This window comes from Actinia tenebrosa, unplaced genomic scaffold (assembly GCF_029948245.1).
Source record: "Actinia tenebrosa isolate PJP-AT-01 unplaced genomic scaffold, QUT_ActTen_1.0 PGA_scaffold7__59_contigs__length_16204524, whole genome shotgun sequence".
Classification (NCBI taxonomy): Eukaryota; Metazoa; Cnidaria; class Anthozoa; order Actiniaria; family Actiniidae; genus Actinia; species Actinia tenebrosa.
This window is the reverse complement of record NW_028292584.1, coordinates 6,272,252-6,295,160: the sequence shown is the minus strand read 5'-3', so window position 1 is coordinate 6,295,160 and position 22,909 is coordinate 6,272,252. Positions and strand designations below refer to the sequence as shown.

General features: G+C 37.9%; 3 protein-coding genes across 3 annotated transcripts; 1 reads left to right on the top strand and 2 right to left on the bottom strand.

Moving 5' to 3' along the window:
* The first annotated feature begins 1,666 nt into the window (after window positions 1–1,666).
* Window positions 1,667–10,589, top strand: LOC148905418 (uncharacterized). The gene is made up of 11 exons (XM_089040004.1): window positions 1,667–1,893; window positions 2,215–2,271; window positions 2,470–2,512; window positions 3,569–3,619; window positions 4,246–6,429; window positions 7,365–7,397; window positions 7,649–7,713; window positions 7,993–8,141; window positions 8,535–8,629; window positions 8,847–8,940; window positions 9,363–10,589. The coding sequence occupies exons 2-11, from the start codon at window positions 2,231–2,233 to the stop codon at window positions 9,908–9,910; spliced, it is 3,303 nt and encodes a 1,100-aa protein (XP_088896130.1). The 5' UTR covers window positions 1,667–1,893; window positions 2,215–2,230; the 3' UTR covers window positions 9,911–10,589.
* Window positions 10,590–11,915: 1,326 nt separating this feature from the next.
* Window positions 11,916–13,010, bottom strand: LOC116300887 (uncharacterized). The gene has a single exon (XM_089040304.1). The coding sequence runs from the start codon at window positions 13,008–13,010 to the stop codon at window positions 11,916–11,918; it is 1,095 nt and encodes a 364-aa protein (XP_088896430.1).
* A 2,823-nt stretch (window positions 13,011–15,833) lies between these two features.
* On the bottom strand, window positions 15,834–22,806 carry LOC116300898 (uncharacterized). Its single transcript, XM_031709867.2, has 2 exons — window positions 22,678–22,806; window positions 15,834–21,092 (listed from the first exon to the last, which is right to left on the bottom strand). The coding sequence occupies exon 2, from the start codon at window positions 20,979–20,981 to the stop codon at window positions 18,492–18,494; it is 2,490 nt and encodes an 829-aa protein (XP_031565727.2). The 5' UTR covers window positions 20,982–21,092; window positions 22,678–22,806; the 3' UTR covers window positions 15,834–18,491.
* Window positions 22,807–22,909: the final 103 nt, after the last annotated feature.

Genomic DNA, 22,909 nt, shown 5'->3' with positions numbered 1-22,909 from the left:
TTCTATATAGGAAAGGCTCAATTTAATGGCCAATCGCTAAACAGTGTCTGGCCAAAATCGGCCCTTTTCTGGCCAGACAACTATTACAGATGATGTGCGTGATGTGCAAAAGTATGACCGTTAATAATTTCATTCATGCTAGCTTCTTTTACCAACCAGATATATTTATTTTCATATAGGCTAGGCTTAATATAATGGCCAATTACTCAACAGTTTCCAGCAAAAATTATCACTTGTCTGTGTCTAGCTAGACAACTATTACAGCACTATGTACAAAGTATGACCAGCAATTTTATGCATGTGCTTTAAACCAACACATTTGAATGCAAAGCTGGCTGGTTCTACCATCCAGCATGCGAAAGCTCATTTGGAAGCAAAAAGTCAATGCATAAAAGTATACAATGTTACATTAAATGAGGTCATACTTTTGTGCATTGACCTGTAAATTAGTAGGCAGTTCCTATTGAGTGGTAACATTTACTGGTCACATGTCCATAAGCTTGATGCGGCAAGTCAGCATCCATTGAGCAGCAGTTATTTTTAGCAATGTGGGATGCTGTTGCATGATTTCTGGTTAAGTCCATTCAATACAAGTTAGCCTGCCTAGCGGCCCCAAGGGAAGGGGATTGGGGACTGGGGGAGGAGCAGGGGGAACTGAGGAGAGGAAGAGGAGGGGGAAGGGAGAAAAGATAGGGCCTGCAATGAACCCCCTCGATTTTTCCTACAAATATTCAGAATCCAAACGCTAATTTTGATTGGTTGATAAGTTCGATATGCCAATCAGATGTCAGTGGAGTTAATTCAGATACTTTATTCTTTTATTTGATTGGTTGAGAGTTTGCATATTAATTAGGGGACAGTAGGAAAAATCAAGAGGGTTCATTTCAGGCCCTACCTTTCCTCCCTCTCCTCAGTCCCCCTCCCCTTCCCTTCCCCTTGGGCCGCTACGCACGCTTAATACAAGTCAGCTGGGAAATAGATGAGTCAACTAAGATGATCAGATCTCTAAGTGTACAAAAATGAATAATTATTAAAAATGACCATATTGCAAAAGAGATCACAACATAGTAATTGCATGAAATTGGGTGTCCATCCTGTTTATTTTTACTTCATTTGCCATTTATTCATCTATCTTATCACACATTTCAATTCTGCAAAATATTGGACACAAAAGTCATCAATGCCTGTGTTGCTTATATTTTATTTATTTTTTATTTTTATCTTGCCTTATCTTTTTTGTCCTCTTCTTTCTTTTTTTTCATTTTTTTTCTTCATTTTTTCTGTTCTTTTCAGTTTTTTCTCTTTTTCTTTTGTACATCTTTCCAGTTCCTCGCCTTTGCTCTGTTTTTTTTTCCTTTCTGTTTTTTTCTTTTCTTTTCTTTCTTTCTTTACTTCACTGTCTTTTTTCATTTCTACCTTTATCTGCTCTATGATTCTGTACTTTCCTTCTTTCTGTCTTTCTTCCTTTCTTCCTTCCATTCTTATTTTTTATTTTTTTCCTTTTATTTTTCTTCATTTCTTTATTTCCCTCTTTCCAAATACTATACCCGCAATCCTCGTACACTTTCCCCGACTTCCGCTCTCCTCATTCCCCTAATTACGTAGGAGTATAATGAGTCACGTGGTAAGTCCGAGCCCTGGTCTCCCCCGCAGATGGTTGCTTGGAACAAATGCTAGTGGCGGTCGCATGTCCGTCGTGAAATTTTAGCTAAAATCACTCCAAAACAGGAACTTTGCCCGTACAAGGGGCACTACCACCATACTAAGGTACATACTACCCACAACTAAGCCACTATGGATCGAAAAATCCCACGTGCAGGCCGGTAGGAGACCAACAAAGACGACCCATGCAAGCAAGGAAGAGCACGCCATCAAGACGAATTGCTCTCAAAGGTTTGAAACAGAACTCCCGGTTTTTTGCACCGTTTCCCGTCACTAGAGGGGTGAATTTGCACCCCTCAATCCATATTTACGAAGCTAGAAACTTTGGATCTGGAAAGGAGTTGAGAATTTTGGGTGATTTCTTTGTGCTGTGGCCATTTTCAATGTCTTTGTAATTTTATATTGAAGTCGTTTCAGAAAAAGAGCCAGGTTCCAGAATATATGTAGGAAGTATATAGAATCCAGCCCGTAGGGGCCTCGATAACGTTAAAATCAGCCTCCTCGTGAGCTAATCTTATAAATGTACTGAATATTTTTACTTCTGATTTCTAGAATTGTGATGTGAGTTATGGATGATGGCAGTGGAAAATGTCTGTTGGATGTTATAAGGTAAATTTCTCATCATCCTTCTAAAAAACTGATGATATAAAGCTTAATTCGTGGTGATAAATTGGATTGGATTTTTGTAAAAGTCTAATGACTTTAATGCAATTATCTAGAAAATTAGTCTCATAATTTGATTGCATTTGTTAATAATCTCTAATATTTTATGATTAGTCTATTAACCAGGTTTCATATTATTTGTAGTGATCCGTCGGCTTTGAGTGAATTTTTAAGAAGTAACAGTCAGGTATGAATATAACTTTCTTTATTGAAACTACAAATGCACTGAAACAGATTTATTAGCCTTGTATTTATGCCTAAAAACTAAAATGTACACTGCTAAAGAACTATGCTTGAGTTGGGATACCTGTGGTGTGTTGTCAAACATTGTGGTGTGGGTGACAGTTTGGTTAGTAGCTGTCAATCATTACAGTTATAAAGCATATTATTATTCAAGAAAAGCTTGAAACCATATTTCAAAGCCAGTGAACTAAACTATTGAACATTAGTAAAAATATGCAGGTGATTATAGAAAATCTCACGCGCTGATTGGTCAAGAAACTCACACTATCACATGATAATCACCTCGAGTGAAAATCCAAAATGGCGGCCAGCTGCTTTGTTACTGTTACCGGGAAAAAATGCCTTTTACCTTCTTTTTTTCTTTTTTTGAAAGAATCACCTGTGTATTTATACTAAAACAATTATTTGCCTCAGACTCAGTGATTATTGGGGAATATTTATCTCGCCGCTTGAAGACTCACATCTCGTTAAATATTACTGCAATAAAGTGACACTCTTACGTTCGTGCATTTCAGCACGTTTTCTAAGAATTTTGAAGAGTTTGAGCGAAAATGAAATGAAATTACCAAACACAATATGAAAGAATTAGCCTTAAGTTTCAAGCATGGGCACTAAGTTTTCGCATTTTGTGAAGTCCAATTTATCAGGTATGTTTGAAAGTCAAATTTACACATAATTTGACTAATTTGCATACTGATTCAGAGCATGCACAGACATTTTTCACTCGTGTCGATCAGGACAGATTATTTCTCAATTAAGAGTAAATATAGATTGATTGTTTTGATTGCTATGCGCTGATCAAAACAACAGTCATGACTGGTGAATTTGGTAATACAGTGCCGTTAATCAGAGTATATAACAGTACAGAAAAATTTATTTGATTGACATTAGTATATTGCCAGATTTCCATGTCTCAACTGTTGTCTCGATCAGTGTGTAGAAATAATGTAAACATGGTAAAATGTTAAAATCAATGTCTTTTCTCTTTGTTCTCACATAGTTATTGCTAGATGGAGAGGATTTGAGTAGTACAAAGAATAGAGCTATAAAGGTGAATATGCATTAAATACCAAGACCACAGGGATGAAATAATTTCTGCTCATTGCCAGCCTTGGCAGAAAATTCAGTTATTTTAGGAGTTGGAGGCTCTCTGTTCACAAGCCACTGTCTTCTGTATTAGATTAAATTTGATTTTTCATCTAAACATGAAATAGCTAGTAATGAGAGGTGAAGTACCAGGCGATTAACTGCCAGTACATACCTTCAATTGAAACCTACGATGTATGCCTAAGTGGCATTTAGTTAATGGACGATATAACGGCTGTCTTGCCAAGGGGCAAAACAAAACAAAGATAACAGAAAATATATAGAGTTTTGTATGTTTTTATTTCTCTTTTGGGTAAAGGTGATCAATGTGCTACATTAATTCATCTGTTGTTATATTTTTTGTGGTGAGCTTTTAATATAATTTATCAACATCATTACTGTAACAAAGCTCTATTTGCCCCCTATATATCCCATAATGCCTTGCAATCCAAGATGATCTCCGTATCTTCAAAGTAGTCCATTCTCAAATTTGTCTGGCTGCTATTTGTTTAGCTCTGAGCTTATATTTTTCAATATTTTTGATAACCTAATAATAGAGTATTTATTTTTAATGTTCCATTTTCGCTGCAGGTGTCTGACGCTGGACAGAAGAGCATCAGCCATTCTATTGCTAATACATCACCAATATTGTCAAGCATTAATGTCCCCACAAGTGTTTTGGGTCAGCAAACAAACAGAAAGTTTTCAAAAGCAGCATTAAATAATTCTAGTGCCCAAAGTCCATTTAGGAATAATACAAAAGCACCTGTAATGTCAAATGTTTCAAGAACGTTTTCTCAAGTTGCTAAACCAGCTGCAGTTAATATTCCTGCCAGTACCATGGCTAGCAGTTCTAAAGGGATTTCGACAGGAGGAACATTTCAAAGTAAAAAACCAATACCTATACAACCTAAAAATCAAGTAATTAGGCCAAATACTACAATTCCTGTGGGTATGACTGCTCACGGCAACGCTAGACAAACTACACAAGTTATAAACCAGTTGCCTATGGCACAAACAACTGTACGACCCAAATCTAATGTTCCACCTAGTGTCAATGGAACAGAGAAAGCTAGAATCTCACAGTATCAAGCTTTACAGGCTAACAGAACTGCACAAGGTAGTGCACAGTCAATCCTGACAACCCCACCTAAAAGAATCGCTCCCAAGCAAGTTTTGTCCCCACCTTTGAATCCAGCTCTGACAATCACCTCTCCAATGAGATTAACACAAACAAATGTTATGAACAAACAGGTACAACTGCCGGCACATTTACTTCAAGCTCCGACAACACAGGGAGCTCAGAGCCAGTCTCAACTTTACCCACAACAAATAACAAACATGGTGAGACAGATTGCAACAAGTAATCAGGTAACATCAGTCCAGTCATTGCCAGCAAAACCCATACAACATGTTCAGCAAATTCAACAGCTTGTTCAAGAGAAACTTGGAGGTCAGCAGCAGGCACAGCCACAAGGTAGTCATGTACAACAGAAGGTTTTTACTCATGCTCAGCTTCAAGCTGCTCTGAAACAAAGTCAACTTCTTGCACAGAATTCACCTGGGCAGCAACAAAACTTACTAGTGCAACAGCAGATTCTGAAACAGTTGATTCAACAAGTGCAGTTGGTACAACAGCAAAACCAGTCTGAGAAAGTACAAGTTAATGTTCAACCAAGTATTATGCAGTTGCAGCAGCAACCGATTGCGCAGACGATTGGCCAAACTGTTCCAAATGCAAATGTAACAATGGCCAATCAAATTGCAGTTAGTAATCAGCAAATACAGATGGTGTCGCCGAATCAACGAGTTGTTGCAGTAGCACAAAACACTTTGTCGTCAAATCAACAAACTTTAAATGTTGGGCAAAATGTTACAAATTTAAATCAACAAAGCTTAAAAACTTTAAATGTGAATAATAAACAGATACCAGTTGGAAGCAGTCAAGCAAATGCTTCTGTTTCACAGCCAATGGTGATCGTTAGTCAAGGAAATTTTTTAGTTCAGAAAAGTGGCCCACCTTTATCTACAGGTGCTACCACAACTGCTGGAAACTCAAAATACTCGGGTGTCCAGCTACAGAATCTAATGAACCAACAACAACAGCAAACTAAAGTTGTTAGCAATATTCAACAGGTCAGTCAAGCCAAACAGGTCAATCAAAATAGCACTGTTTTTGTTCAAAATGTTATGGGAACCCAAGGACAAACTGTGAACAGCCAACAGGGTAGCCCTCAACCAGTAACCCAACAGAACTTCATTCTCCAGTCTAAGCAGTCGTTGACCCCCTCACAAGGTTCTAGTACCACCGTACAGCAACTAACGCCAGCTCAAGTGCAACAGCTGCAGAATTTAGGAGCTGTCCAAAAAGTATTTATCATAAGACAGCCAGAAATGCTTCAGAAATTAGGAGTACAAGGAGCTAAACAGACTCAAACTATTCAGATCACACCACAACAGCTCCAAGCTTTGCAACAGATGCAGAATCAGCAACAACCCAATCAGCAAACCATTATTATTCAGAATAATACTCCAGCGGGGAGCAAGACTGGCACGACTGTGCTCAGTGCACAACAAGTGAAGCAGTTGCACACAATCCAACAACAGGCAGGCAAGATGCCACAGTCACCACAAACTCTAATCCAACGACAAGCACTTGTACAACAGATTCAAAAGCAGTTGTCATCTCAACAAACGCCAAAAACGCAGACCAAGATGGCACATGTACCGAGAATATTGCAGACTTCAGGCCGACAACCAGTTACAACCAACCAGGTTAGCAATAGAATCTAGCATTAGGGCTTTTGATGATTGGGGATGCATAAAATTTTCTTTATTATGATATTAAGGGTGAAATTAAAATTAGGGGTCTACTGTATGAAGGGGAAGCATGTTTGGAGTAGTAGTGAGAGCAATCGCCTCTGCTTTATTTGAGTAGACTTGTTCATTCTCTCCTGTGCTTCAAATGTTTTTCTCTCTGTTTTCTTTTTCTTTTTCTGCAACTTCTAAATCGCAATAGGATGCTTGCATGCTGGTGTCGTTTCACTCCCCCTACCAAGATGCTTTGCCAATATCATTTTTTTATTTAAGTTAGTATTACATTATTAGAATATTAAAACAATTAGTGCTAATTAACTGAACGAAAGAAAGTGTACAAGGGATTCTGGTATGGGTGGGGGGGGGGGGGTGGTAAGGTAAAATGATATTCATCATGCAAGTAGGGCAACTCTGTGGAACCATTGTTAATTGTTATTTATTTATTCATATTTATTTTCTTATTTCCTTTTTTGTATTGATTGTCATGGTTTATCATACTTTGTAAGTGGTTGCTTCTTCATGTATCTTTGTGTGGCACTTTATTAAAGTGTATATCAAGGATAAAATATTATTTTCAAAATCACATATATGTGATTAGTGTAGTAGTATGGTTGCATTTTTTTTTGTATGTAAAATTTTCTTTTAGGAGACATAAACATTTGAAATATTGATATGCAAATAAGATGACGTAAATTCATTTATTATACGAAAATGCTGTTGTGGAAAGTACTGCTTTTTTTTCATTTGCAAATCATTCTTATATCTGAAATATATGACTTTGTACACTTTTAGGTTATTTCATTTCAGGACACTTGTCGTAAATTACACTTTCATTTTGAAAATGAAATTTTATCCTTGATATACACTTTAACTAACCCTTCAATTTTTCACAGGTTTCTTCCAAGATAGCCACGACAGTAAAACAGGTAAGCAAGTTTGGCAATCGATTTTTTACCAGAGTAAAATATACAACAAACCAAGTCATAGGATTTTCTATTTTTTTTTTAATTTTTTATGAGATTTGCCAATACCTAACAAATGAGATAACAAAAGAGCAAAAAATAAATAAATAAATAAATAAATAAAGGAAAAACTACATAGGACAAGTGGCCAGTACTATGCATAGAAAAATCTCCAATAGCTTTTTAGTCTGATAAAAAAATTTTTTATTATTCAGGAACCAAATAGAGGCATAAAACGATCCCATCCAGAAACACAAGAACCTCCTAAAGTTGTTACAAGGTAACTGTTGATGTCATTTATTAAGAAGACCCTCGTTTCTTAGTGTTAGTTCTTTCATAAATCCATCTGTCATCTATCCCTCCATCCATCCATTTGTCCATCCAATTATTCATGCATCCATCCATCTATCCATCCAACCATCCAGTCATTTATCAAACATATACAAACATCAAACTATCAATCCACCTACACAATCTTCCATCTCTTGATTAGCTCAGTCAAGACTGACTTATTTTATTTCTCACTGATTTATAAAATTACACCCATTTTATTTGATAGGTTAAAGAGTGCACTGTATCAAGACCAGCAAGTGGTCACCCATCCAGACATCCATACTCCGTTCAAGTCAAGAATTGACGCTATAAATAAACTACGTACTTATCATGTTTATCACGACCCTGGTCAAACCCCAAAAGATATAGAAAAATGTTAGTAAATATTTAATAAATCTCACAATTCCTATTTTCTGCATTTGACCTAAATTTATTCTTTAGAAATTTGTTTTATAAAATGAAATTGAATACATTTGATGTCAAGCGCATCGCAATGCATATAAAGCATTGATGATTTATTAAGAGATTCTATAGCTAATCACATTGTACCAGCAATATATAGGTGTAACATTGTTTTCTATTATCTAAAAGTCAAAGCAAAATATTTTCCACCAACATTGACAAAATTAGTCTCCCCCGCAGCTGTGAGAGTTGATAGAATGTACACTCTTCTGGCTGTGGGGGAAACTATGATAAAATATGCTATTTCTAAAAGATATTTGAAGAATCTCCCTCACTGTCTTACATCTTATCTTATTTTGTGTACAGCCGAAGGTCTCTTTAACACTGTGGCTGATCAACTGATAAAGCGGAGTGAAAAGATGATAAACAAATACAGAACTCTCATGTTGGAAGAAAGTTTGGTAAGAGCTATGATTCATATTCATCTAAGCATCCCTACCTAACTTAGGTACCCCCTAATCAGAAACTAGCTCCTTTTTGCACCAGATCTGCCAAAGTTGGGGCACTGCTAACTCACAGATGGAATGAGAGTTTAGCTTGTTAGGTTTTACAAAGAGAGAAAAAATGAAGAACCTGGAAAAAAACTTGAAAATAATGATATGATTTGTTGTTTTGCAGCGTAAAGAGCCGTCATCAGAAATGGTCATGCTGTATCGACTATATCTGGCTGATGAAAGAGCGGCATTAGCTCAAGATAAGAAACAAATAGCAGGTGCGTGAGTGTCTAAGGTGTCCTCTGTTATGAAGAACAGTGGCCCATATGGCATATCTGAATCCAGAGCATGGTTATAGTGTTACATATTTCAACTCCCTGGAAAAGGTTTTTTGGCCAGTTACCAACCAACAACCAAAGCATTACGGGTTATTGGAAAGTAGAGAATTGACCAGTAGAAATCTACTAATCATTCTCATCAAAATAAAATATTGACCCAGGAGATAGAGATACCATGGGGATGCCCAGAAATAATCAAGTCTTACTCTAGTTTTTGGGGTGCAAGGTCCCACATGGCTATAAATCCTTTGAGATATGAATATCAATGAAAGAGAAGCTTATGAGGAATGCTTTGTTATTGTGAACCAACATGGCAGCTGTGAAAAATTTTGCTAAATTTCTTTTCTCTTAATTACTTTCAGAAGATTTAAAGGCTCTGAAAAATATGGTAAAGATTGAAGTACCGAAAGAAACAATGTCTACGAATGCTCCACAAACTACAGTAGTAAAACAAGAACAAGTCACTAAAATCAAACAGGAACCCCAAACAAAAGGATTTAAAGTTCCTCTTCCCGTTAAAGATAGCGCAGAAAACACAGAGAATGAACTGGATCTATTAAACACTAGTATAGCAATGGACTCCTTAGACGATGATATTTTGCAAACTAGCGAAGACGACTTTTCCGACATGGAACATGAGCCTAGTGAAATCGACAAAGCTGTATTCAACATGGAGACTTCTTCGTCCGTGTATTTTGAACCAGTAAATCATACTTCCGATACGCTATCGACAGATAAATCTGTTGATAGCCCAAGAACTAGTGTAGACAACAAAGAAGCAGAAGATTGCATTGCTGCTTTACCAATGGATGATGCAGATGATGCTGAGGATGAAACTGAAAAGGAGGATGTGACAGCAACACTTGCATTGTTGCATTCGATGGCTGAAGAATTAGCTGATATCAGCTAAATAGCATCTATTTTCATTTCATTTTGATAAGATGGAGGGGAGGGAGGGGAATAGAAATTTTCTATGAAGTCATAGCTGCCTGTAAAATTAATGGTTCCAACCCAAAAGTGAACAAATCACTGTATCTAGTTCTTTTTTCTAGTAAAAGCCAATGCTTACCCCATCCCACAAACTAACAATTACTGAAATTTAACAATAAATTTAACATTTTCAAGAGCACCACAAAGATTAAAAGAATTTTTCCTTCATGGAAATGTCAAAACTAAGGCAAATTATAACCAATTTTGTGTGGTTTGAGTTTTAAGCATAAATAATGCATCCAAATTTTTGAGCTTGTGGGACATAGCAACGGTAACTTAGGGAGTTGAAGCCATTAATTTGCTGGTTTTGTAATTCATACAAAATGGTGTTCATAACTGTCATAACTGCCATTTTGAATGAATTTCAAAGGAGTTATAGGTTCCTGTTTGTCCTACTGTTCATCCTTAGAAGAAATCACTGGCAATAGGGGGGAAATGTCAACAGTAGATTCATACTCTATTCTTTCTATTTTCTACGTTTCATTTAGTAGAAGAGTATACGAATACACTGTCCAAAAGGGCTGTGCACGTAAAAGGTATTTCAACTTCAAACTTTCATGTACCGAATTTACTCAGGTTAAAAAACTAATAGTCCCTTATTAGTGGTTTTTTTTTTTTTCACATTCTTTGGGAGATATTTAATTTTTTTGTCTATTTCTAGAAAAGATATAAAATTTAAAATATTTAAAATATAATAATGGTAACCCAATTCTCAAACGTTATACTTTATCAGATACTCGGTTCATGTAAAAGTCGAAGCTTCAAATATTTCAAAAGAATCAATGTGATAGATTTAGAAAATTATCATTTATATGGCCTAGGGAGGAACTCTATTTTGCCTACAAACCTCGTTCTGATGCTCTTCATTACGAGGCTAAATGGCAATATTTATCCTGTAAATGACTCGTGACAAATATGGTTACGTTACAACAATGTATCTGTTGCGCGACCATTTGTAGAGTCTACAGGTTAAACCCTTCTTGTTTATGTCGTTAACAATGTAGACACATCGCAAAGCGTTCAGTTTTGTAAAGCTCAATCATTTTTCACTTCAAAAAGGTAAAATTTACTTCTATTTTTGTAAACTCTAGTTCAGTATCAAGACACTAAATCTTCCAGAATTTTCCAAAATACTATTCTATGCAAAACAAAATATATATATTGTATAAAATTAAATGTTATTATGAAATTATAAATTATTGGTTATAGTTTGAGATGTCCAGCTTAGTGGAACCTGACCACGAAAGGCATTAACCCTTGTGCATCTTTCAAACTTTGGCACCAAGGGTATGTGACCTTTAATAGCCAGCGTGCAGGCCACAGGGAGCCCGGCTTGGTGATGCTACATCAAAACGACCACGTTTCCTATGTTAATGACATTACATAATAATCGTAACTCAATACACCCATACAAAGTGTATACAAACGGTCACTACATAACACAGGGAGCCCGGCTTTGGAATCTGTACATGAATAAATAAATCAATAAAGTGCTTTGGGTTTCCTATGTTGAGATTTGGTAACTTGATAGCAGATTAATGTAAGTAATTCGAGAGCAGCTTATAATTCAAATTTAACGTATTAGTGTAACGCACGCCCTAGTAAATGGTAAGAAAGAGAGAAGGGCTGAAACAAGGCAAGTTTATCGTTACATGTGCACCAGCGGTTGATGGGACCAGTGCTAATGAGCTTTAGAGGAACGCAGTCTGAATGTCAACATGACGAGTGCTGGCAATTACCATTTACTAGGGCGTGCGTTACACTGATACGTTACGTTAATCTGCTATCAAGTTACTGGTAGTACGATTACCGGAAATTCAACGTATCAGCGCCTTGTTTCAAATCTCAACACAGGAAACCCAAAGCACTTTATTGATTCATTTATTCATGTACAAATCCCAAAGCCGGGCTCCCTGTGATGTGACCTAAGAAAGTTCCTTTGATGGCGCCGGTCCATTTAGAGGAACTTTTGATCTTTTCTGCACAACACCAAAGCTCCCTCCAGTAACTTTCTCTATAGAGTAGCTCCAATCTTCCCAGTTCTTTAAATGATGAGACACTTGTAGATCGTCCGCCAGCATCTTGGCAGGGTAGCTTGAACCTACATTCTCGCCATACCTCTTTAGTGCTTTCTGATACATCTTTTCCCCAGCAGACATCACTTCTAGTTTATCCCAGGGCACTCCATGAGAATTGCAAATGCTCTTTCCTAGATTCAGGTCTTTACAATGTAGATCAATGGTAAAGTCAGGGTGGTACGTGTCTTTAAACATAAGAGGTACCTCTGTTTCGAACACATAAGAATTCCCAGCGCTAGCGCGTATTCCATCAAAGAAATTCTCTATATCTAAGCCTGCTTGCTTTGCGATCATGAGCGCCTCTCCAGCGCAAACCAAATGTACTGCAGCCAACATGTTTGAAATCACCTTAGCTACTGTGGCTTTTCCTACTGGGCCAAAATACAAGAAGGTTCCAGTGTAAGTGTCCATCACCGGCTTGCATTCGTGAGCGGTTTTTTCTTCGCCCCCTACAAACACTGTCATCATTTTATCCTTAAGGAGGGTAATACCCCCCGTCAATGGGGCCTCTATTCCACGAACTCCGAGACTTTCAGCCAGTTTGCATAGTCGAATAGTCTCATTGTAGTCGGTAGTCGTATGATCAATCCAAATGCTACCCTTGTTGAGAGCATGAAGAAGCCCGCCTTCTTCCATTACCGCCTTGACATGCTGTGGCTTTGGAAGCGCGGTAATGAGCACGTCTACATCTGTTGCTGCTTCTTTTGCCGAGTCTACTAACACTGTACCGTTGTCTCGAAGTAGTTCATAGTTCTTTTGATTTAGATCAAATGCCTTTAACGGTATGCCAGCATCCCTAAGAGCAACGGCTACCACTGAGCCGAGGTTTCCTGTTCCAACGAGTCCAACGCTCTTTGTTGTCTTCGTTGAGCTTGCCCTGAATCCTTTTTGAAGAAAGAAATGTCCTAATTGGAAAGCTTTTCTCCTTGATATTCCTAACATTCTGCAAATTTATACAATGTAAGCCCACAAAAAGCGCTATAACTATGATTCCACCTCAGTGTTATATTAATTTGATCTCGCTTAATTCGGCGTTTGGCGTGACCACTCGAGACAAATCACGTTCGGCCAATGAGAATGCTACGGTGGCCCACAAGTCTCACGGCAAAACAAAAACTCACGGCAAAACAAACTAAACTCACGGCAAAACAAACTAAACTCACGGCAAAACAAACTAAACTCACGGCAAAATAAACTAAACTCACGGCAGAATAAAGAAAGCAACGGCAGAACAAAGAAAGCCACGGCAGAATACAATGAAGGTTGTGATGGGCAACGACGTATTGGGTTCCCTATTGATTTTTTTTTTTTACCGCGAGCAATTTCTCAGCGGTTTTGATGTCGTAAATACGAATGGCGTCTGGTTAAATACTATTAAATTTACAATGCAAAGTTTATCAATTTATCATAACCTTTAAAAGACTTTAGACTTCAATATTGACCCTGAAACAATAAGAACGTTTTATAATTATTCCAAAACAAAAAGTTTCAATGATAAGAACCTAAGCTTGACAAGAAATAATTAAAAATGAATGTATGTAATGAAATGAATGGTTTTAGGAGATATTTTTGAAGAGAAAAATCGATTCAAGGTTTGTCATCTTAGTCGCCGGGTATGTGATTCCAAGCCGATCGGTTTTTGGATGCTCGATGTTCTAGCTCAATCAATCGCATTTGAATAAAGTTATCAAATGAAATATCCACCACTTAGCAACATTTTGAGGCAAGTAACACCCTTATGGTCAAAGGCCACCTTTCGTCATTTAGTTCTCAGATGTTTTGGCAGTCAGGAAACAAAACAATCCTTCGTTTGCGAGGGTTGCCAGTGAAGCTAACGTGGCCCCCAATTAGTTTTATCGCTATAAATGGCAGAGACTTCACCGTACAAGTATGTAGAAATTGAAAGTACACACAGTGTAGATATAGGAAATCACCAACTGCAAGAAAATCCACACCAAACCGGTGAGACAGATTTGGCATTCATAATACTTTCTCGCCAGGAGATGTTAACACAACGACAGTCAAATGCAAATGAAGCATAATGAAACTTTTACCCCACAATGCTTCACGCGACTTGATCACCCTCCTCTGATTCTGCCGTGGCTTTCTTTATTCTGCCGTGAGTTTAGTTTATTTTGCCGTGGCTTTCTTTATTCTGCCATGAGTTTAGTTTATTTTGCCGTGGCTTTCTTTATTCTGCCGTGAGTTTAGTTTATTCTGCCGTGAATTTATTGCCTTTTGCCGTGAGTGTAGTTTGTTTTGCCGTGAGTTTAGTTTGTTTTGCCGTGAGTTTTTGTTTTGCCGTGAGTTTTTGTTTTGCCGTGAGACTTGTGGGCCACCGTAGAATGCACACAGTGCATGTCACGCCACTTGACATGGAGTGTGGCTGGAGGTCGCGCGTCGAGGGTAAAAAGTCGAGGGTCGAGGGTAAAAAGTCGAGGGTCGAGGGTAAAAAGTCGAGGGTCTGAAAATGATGTAAAAAACGAACAAAACTGTTTAATCCACACTACACATCGTTTATGGCAATGCAACGGCTAGTTATTAAGTATAACAAAGCTTGTAAATTTCAAAATCAGGATTTATCTTTCCGTCACAATACTCGCTGTACAAAACAAAATTTCAATAAACTTTTTTTCTTTCAAACGAAACACTAAAATTAAATAAAGGTTTAAACGCTAGGGCGAGGTTTTGAATTCTTGAATTCTAATGCAAAGCCGAGCCCGTGCGTTTGAACTGGTTTAACTATCAACTAAGCCCTAAATTCCATTGTTTCGATGCAAAACACGAAATACTACATTACATTGAATTCAGAGAGATAGATTACTGTTGCTTTGTTCTTTTGGAAATTTAGTGCTTACAATATATCCGTGTAATTAAAAACCTGTCCCGGGTTTATAATTCAGCCTTGTTCTCCCCTGTTAATATCAATTCCGCCCCCGGCTTTAAGGATTTGAGTTAAGAACCTACATCCAACAATGGATTTAGGGTGTGGTTGATTTTTAATTACACAAGAGGAACTAGAAGTTGTCACATTTCACTTAAGCGTTCCGCAGTCCCTATGCCATATGTCCCTTAGTCTCCCCCACAGCCGCTTTCAGTGTCGTCACGCAACGCTTTCTCTCCTTAGGGGAGAAAGCGTTGCGTGACGACACTGAAAGCGGCTGTGGGGGAGACTATATGTCCCTAGGGTCTCTATGAAGAGTGCATTCAGTCAAACTGTTGAATAGTTGACGTCACCTAAATTAGATAAGTTAGTTACTATTTAACAAAGGAATGATACTCTTGGGAGTGACACTTGGTCTGAAATGGGAAAACATTATGCCCGATCGAACTAAAGAGGCCTATTCAAGGCAAAAGATTAGAAGCAATTTTATTTTAGTTTCTTTTAAACCCTCTCAAATTTGATCAGCATACCATGAACTTATTTTGCCAGTTTTTCCAAACTTGTAAGGGCAATAGAATTTCAATGAGATTTAAATTCATGAACAATAATTCAAAAATACTTATCGAGATACATGCTGTATTGCAAAAAAAGTTTTTTTTGAAGTCAGTTAAAATTTTCAATGGATATGGACAAAAAAGGAAAGTAAGTCTTAGAGTGGTTTTTATAAACTCATGAAACAAAGTGTACCAATTAGAACGTAATAGTGTAATAATACTTAAATAATCTTGTAACTAATGTATACCACTGGCTTATGAAAAACACTCTATTGCAGACGTTCGAGTCATTTAAGCCTCGTATGGTTTTCGCAATAAGATGGTTACTTATTTCATAAATTTTATTTCAACTTTACATTCAACTGTTTCTTCTCTCATTCTCCGTTATCAAATGCCGGTGTTTGTCGCAATGTTTTTTCCACGGTTACGACATGTGGTCTGAAATATTTTATACATACAAGGTAAACTAGGTCAATTCTCAACTTAAACAATGATTTTTACGCATAGCACGATGATATAATTACTACCTATTTATCTTTCTATACTTGAATATTAAAATACGCGTATACCTTTTGTTAAAATTTACTTAAAACCCTTCGTCAGTTTTTTCGTCAAAAATTATTATAATTACCTACATACAACTTTAATTTTATAATCATCCTATTGTTTTTACGACTTATATATATCTTAATGCTTTATAAGTAATGACTATTTCTATATTATTAATATATCTTTTATAAAAGTTTAAATAAATCTATACCCTTGAATAAGCCTATGTTTATGGGCGTAATGTCTCCCCATTTCATACCACGTGTCGTTGTCTTGAGAACAAGAATCTTAGTTTAAGTTGTACTACCATCAATCTCGTACCCAGAGCCCTTATTTCTTACTGCGCATGCTCGACGAAATAATTGGGCTCTGGAAAACTCCAATATTTCCTGTGCTGTGATTGGTTCTCGAGAACAAAGGAAGATACCGGAAGTAAAAATTACAGTACTAGGGAAAATAAACAAGATGGAGTCTCGAATTAAGTACACCAAAAAAGCCTGTAGGGCAGGATTTTTCAAAGTTTTGCCGGTTTTGTAATGGAAATTGTATTGATGTCCATCCAATAGATATTTTCGGAGTTAATTTAACTGAAAACCATCTTCAAAACCTAATTTTCCAAGCGCAAATTCACATGCTCGTTGAACATCGTCCGCCATTTTGAATTTACCTAGTCTGTCATAATGCGCATGTGCGAGAAACCCAGAATCTGGGTCTTCCGGTTTGGAGATTTCCAGAGCCCAATCATTTCGTCGAGAATGCGCAGTAAGAAATAAGGGCTCTGGGTACGAGATCGTACCACCATATTCATGTGTCTTCTCGTGTGCAATCGTTAAAGCCGGCCTGGTTCTCACTAGCGACGCAAGCAGACGTAACTCCAAGTTAGTGCAAGTTCTCGCTATAAAAAAAACGACGTAAGTGCAAACGCAAGCCCAACTGCAAGCGCATGCGCAAAAGAACTGAAGATTTCGTTTTTCTTACGATGGCTTGCGTTTGTGCTTTTGCTTCCGTCGCTAGTAACAACCAGGCTTATCAGTTAATGGTGACGCCTAGTGTGTAATGGGAAATCATTACGCCCAAACTTAATAAAAGGTTTATATTCGTCATGAAACTTGTCTTACAACGCATTGGATAGATTTCATCTAAACATTTTAACTGGTAAATCGTTACCATTTGTCAAACACCACTTGTAGTGGTCCTCACTTCTTGGCGTACATATCCTAGTCCCACTAAAGTAAAAATGAAGTTCATTTAAGAGATAGCGGGGTTTGATGATTTCCCCATTTCTAATCCTAATAAGACATATACATAGGTTACATTAAATTTTAAGGTCCTCATTATAACGTTTTTATAGACATTTGAGGGGAATTAAGATTTACAAAATCTAGGACGGCGTGACGTCAACCGGAAATGTAATTAACTTCACTTCAGGGTTTCCCGCCTTCAAAGTCTACCTTCCCTGTGGATGAGTTGACTTTACTGACAATGTTTTGAATGAAATCTCCAACAGAACTCCAAAGAGAAATCATTTACACTTCCGCGGTTGACGTCGCAATCGTAGATATTCCTCTTGCCCCTATGAAGTCTAGGAAGGCGGGGACAGAAGGATTTTTACCTGGCACCTTTTTTTCATACTCTTCATAACTTCCCCACCTCTTTCCCCAGACATTCTTAAAATCCTTAAAATGTGGTCTTAAGGTGCGAACACACGTGGCAACATTGCGGGTAATAGTTGCAGGCAGAGTTACTGAAGTATTATCGTTTTCTACTTCAGTAACATCGAGTGAAACAAATTGCGTCGTTTGACATGGATGGCGTAATCGAATGCCTGCAAAATTGCGCGCAATGATGCACCGTGTCCTTAGATTTAGTTGCGTAGGAACAAACCATAAAACTAGGTCACGTGATAATTGTCTGTAATGACATATTCAGTAATATCTCGCAATGTAATTGGTTAAGCTTGGTTGTTTTTTCAGGGGGGAGGGTAGTGATACTCCTGGTTACTTCATGGCACAAACACTTTGCACACAATAAAAGCATAATTCCACCCCAATTGCCCTATTTCACTATGACGTCACATCAAAATCTATTGTTTAAACGCAAAGGATCATGGTCGTCGGACGGGGTCAAATCAACGCAAATTTACCGAAAACTGTTCTAAAACCCGTATCTATCCACGAAGAGAAGTAGAATAGCCAACAAACGCTCAGAATATTTTTTAGTACATATTAACACATATTATATCTGAAAACCAGGCCATTTTAGATTAAACTGTTTCGCTAGGAGCAAATTTTGTTGAATTTTCTATACAGTGGATTTGGCGATTCCATCCCCCACATAAACAAGCAGTGACGTCATAGTGAAATAGGGCAATTTCAAACGGGACAAACTTAACCTTTTCTTGTAGACTTTCCTTGCAACAGTGAGTAATCATGAGACCTATTTGGTTCCTCTGTGGCTCTGAAGATGACGAGTGTATAAATGAGAAACAACAAATCCTTTACTGCAATGTCTACACTCGTATACCAATTGTTTCTTATGCATTTGGCGATGCTTGTTATACGACCACAGTCTTCCAAAGGACTTCCCGCATTTATTGCACCGGAATGGCTTTTCACCGGCATGAACTCTAAGGTGTTCTGTAAGTGGAAGAACTGCTGAAAATTCTTTCATGCACTGAAGACACTGAAAGCAACTGTTCTCTTTATGCGCCTTCAGATGCATATTGAATATCGTGGAATGCACAAATTCCTTCTGGCATTTGGAACACTTATATGGCTTTTCACCGGTATGCGAGCGCTGGTGTAAATTAAGGTCCGCGTAGGTCCTGAAAGCTCTCTTGCAGCCGGACTCTGTACAAGGATAGGGCTTATCGTCTTCATGACACAAGGAATGGACCTCAATGGAATACGGATCTGAGAACTCGTAATCACAATCGTTACACTTGGAGCCTTTTTCTTGTTTATGGGTCAAGGAGTGGATTGCTAGTAACCTCGACTGTGAGAAACGCTTCCCGCATTTGGAGCACTCGTAGGGCTTGAGGTCCTTGTGGTTGCGCATGTGTTTGACGAGATAAGCAGAGCACTTGAATTCTTTTTTACAATGAGTACATCCAAATGGAAGGTCTTCAGAGTGCGACAGCATGTGTCCGGTGAGAGAATGTGGGCGTTTGAAAAATTTCTCACACTTGGTGCACTTGAACTTTCCTTTCTCAGAATGGATCGTGGTGTGTTTAGCAAAATCTGACCATGTAATAAAACTACTACTGCAGTCCTCACACGAATAAACTTCTCTATCAGTATGAGTCCACAGATGATCGATAAGTTCTTGAAAGACATTGAATACAGCATTACATTGCGTACAGCGACAACACTCATCACCTTGTACCGCACACTTGTGTGAAGTCAACTGCTTGGACAGCTGAAAAGATTTCCCACAGTCGTTACAAAGGTAGGGCTTTTCCGTCGTGTGATTTCGCTCGTGTCTGACGAGCGACCTTGACGTCGAATATGACTTTTGACACTGGCTGCATTTGAAAGGTTTCTCGCCCGTGTGAGTCAACAAATGGTCCTTAAGTTGCGAAGCTCTGCGGAACGTCTTGAAGCAATCCTCACACTGGTAAAGCTTGTCAACTTTGTGGATTTTCTGGTGTTGGTGAAGTGATCTGGAGTCATAGAAGATCTCGTCACAAATAATGCAAATGTGTTTCTGGACGCCGTCTCTATGCGCCTGCACGTGATCAAGAAGGAGCTTACGTCTGAGGTACGCTTTGTCGCAAAAGGTACACTTATAAGGCTTTTCTTTGGTATGATTCTCAGTGTGCTTGGTCAAGGCTTCCAAGCCCTTGAATGCTTTGTTACACTGTTCACATTTGTAGCTCTTAGTATTGTATTTATGGGTGAGTAGATGTCTTGAAAGACTTCGTAAGGTAGTGAAAGACTTGTCGCACTTGTCACAGACGTAAGGAGTTTCTCCCGTGTGCTTCAGAAAATGATCTTTGAGTTGACTGTAACGTGGAAATCCCTTGTCACATTCACTACACTTGTATGGTTTGTCTTCAGAATGCGTGACACGATGAGAAGACAACGCATAGGAGGTCTTGAAGGCTTTTTTGCACTCAGGACACGGGTAAGGACGCTCTTCGGTGTGAAGGTGTTTGTGTCTTATCATACAGCTTCGCCTTTTGAATCCTTTGTTACATACATTACATTTGAATGGCTTAGAGTCGGAATGAACAGTATTCATGTGCTTGGCAAGTTCAGATTTTCTTTCAAACTTCGTGTCACACATGACACATGTGGGTTTTTTGGAGGCATCATCATCATCTTCTTCTTCCTCATCATCGTCATCATCATTTTCATCATCATCATCATCCCCATCATCATCATCATCACCCCCATCATCTTCATCATCACCCCCATCATCATCATCATCATCACTGTCATTAAGGTCGTCAACATCACCATCTTCATACGACACATTTTTCTTCGTCCTCGTTGATTTTCTTGTCCCTTTTTGCAATCCTTCCTTGCTTAGCTTGGACTTGATGGACGACAATGGAATATCCTCATCATCTTCACTTTCATCTCTTTCCTCATTCTTTCCACCTCCCACTTCCTCTTCAGGCTTCTCTCTTTCACTTCCATTCTCATTCCCATGTTTTGAGTCACTACTTTCCTCTTGTGTATTTTTCACACTCATTTCACTCATCTTTACATCGCAGTTGGTTTCTCCTCCATCTTCGTTTACGCCAGCATTTGTTTCATCCACTTCCCCACTATTTTCATTTTCATTTTCATTTTCATTTTCATTTCCTATTTCACCAGCAGTATTTTTCGTATCATCATCTATGGGTGGTTTCTCACATAGCAGGAGGACATCATCACAATTGATGACATTCCTTTTGTCTTGGAGAGGTTCTGCAGACATGTCTTCAGTTATTGCTCCTCCACCAACTCTTTGTTTATTGCATAAAAATGTCTTCCATAAATATATTTTACAGCAATGTTTGAAACAGAAGACGATTCACTGTCTGGAAATCTGTAAAACAAGAAATAATTGTGGTATGTGTAGTTTGGGAAGCTATCTAATTAATGCAATTGGATTAAGATCCCTGTCTATACCAGTAAGTTCAATCCTCACCACCTTCTAAATCATAAGCATTTTCTGAAACGCCTTTTGTTCATTATGCTCTGTTTATGCCAATGAATTCATGCACAGAAATGTAAATATAATAACCAGGGTCACCCATTCAGCTACAAGGCTGGTATCCAGAGGGGCCCTGTTTTTCTGCACAGAAAAGCCTTGTTTTCAAGTTTTTTTCACATTTTAATTCTCACTCTAAAGATATTTGTCTTAATACTTTGAAACTGTGCACATTTAGTAACTCACTTGTGGTGTTGGTCACAAAAGTATTTCCAAGTTAAGAAAGCATTTTCTTTATCCAACGTAGGGCCCCACCTTTTGCATAAGATCTATAGAATTTTAGGGTGGGGTAAGTTGACCCTTTGTGTGTCTCCCCAATCACATAATGTAACAATTATACCATAATTGAATATATTTCTGGTTTGCCCAATGTTCTGCTCATGTCCATTATGATACATGGGAATATCCAATGAGGGAATTGATACCTGTCATAGGATTCCCCAAGGAGGGGGGGGGGGGAAGAACTGCAAGCCATGGGCGGATTTAGTGGTAGGCCCAAGGGTCCATGGTCCCCCCCCCTTTTCATTTTAATTAGTCATAAAGTGTCTTCTAATGCCGAAGTCTTCCAGGTCCCCCTTTTCTCAGATTTATAGAGGTATGCCTAACACTGAAGTCCCCCCCCCCCCCTCCGATTCTTCAATTGACCCACCCCTGCAAGGGTTGCAATAGGGTTCATTTTATCCTTGTTTCTCTAAAACAGGAGTAATTATATTTTTTCTGAAAAAATTTTATGAAAAAATGCCAATATTACCAAATGCAAGACATTTAAAATACGAAATATTAATAATAAAAATAGCCAGATAGGTGCATAAATCTGGACTGCACAGGTGGGATGGGTTAAATTGAAGTCAAATTTAAGTGCAATTATAAATAGTTAACATTCTGAATTATGGTATTTCTTTTGAGACACTTTAACAAAGACCTTTGAACTGGATTCAATCATTCAAATATAAAACTACATATTTTTCATTAATAAAATCCAGGGAAAATTCTCTCTTAAGTATTTAGTAGTGCAAATAATTCACGAATTGCAATCTGAAGGAATCTTTAAAGGTGAAGTTCGGATGCGATTTCGCCGAGCCGACCTGGATATATTCTATATAAACAAAAGACATTTAACTAAACATCTGCAATGGAAGGATTTCGACGTTTTCTAAAGTTAAAAGGCTAAAAATTGAAATTCTTTGTTTTTATAATACTAAGAGTAATCTTGAGAAGATTTTAAAATAGTCTTTTTTCTTGTGTATAGAACTATAAACCTGCGGAAGGAGGAATAATAAACCGGCATAAATACCCCCAGCTTAGCAATACGAAGGTGCGCCATTTTGACTTTGTGTGTCTAGATTCAGTACTTTTATACTTAATCCACAAAAAATCCGCTCAATTAGTCATCAAAAAAGTAGGGGGAAACAATTCTTACCTGAGTTTTTACCTAATTTGCCAGATCATAAAAATCTGAATCCAAACATGGACGCTAAACTCTAAAGAAACTGCTCCTGTTTCCTTTTAAAACAGTCGAAGAACCAGACAATGGTACAGACAAACCCGACACGATCGTCGACACGATCCTTGCAGGATTTACTGAAACGGATATTTACGAAAAGCCGACGAAGGTTTTCCGATGATACTTCGTATGAAAGAAAAATCTCCCG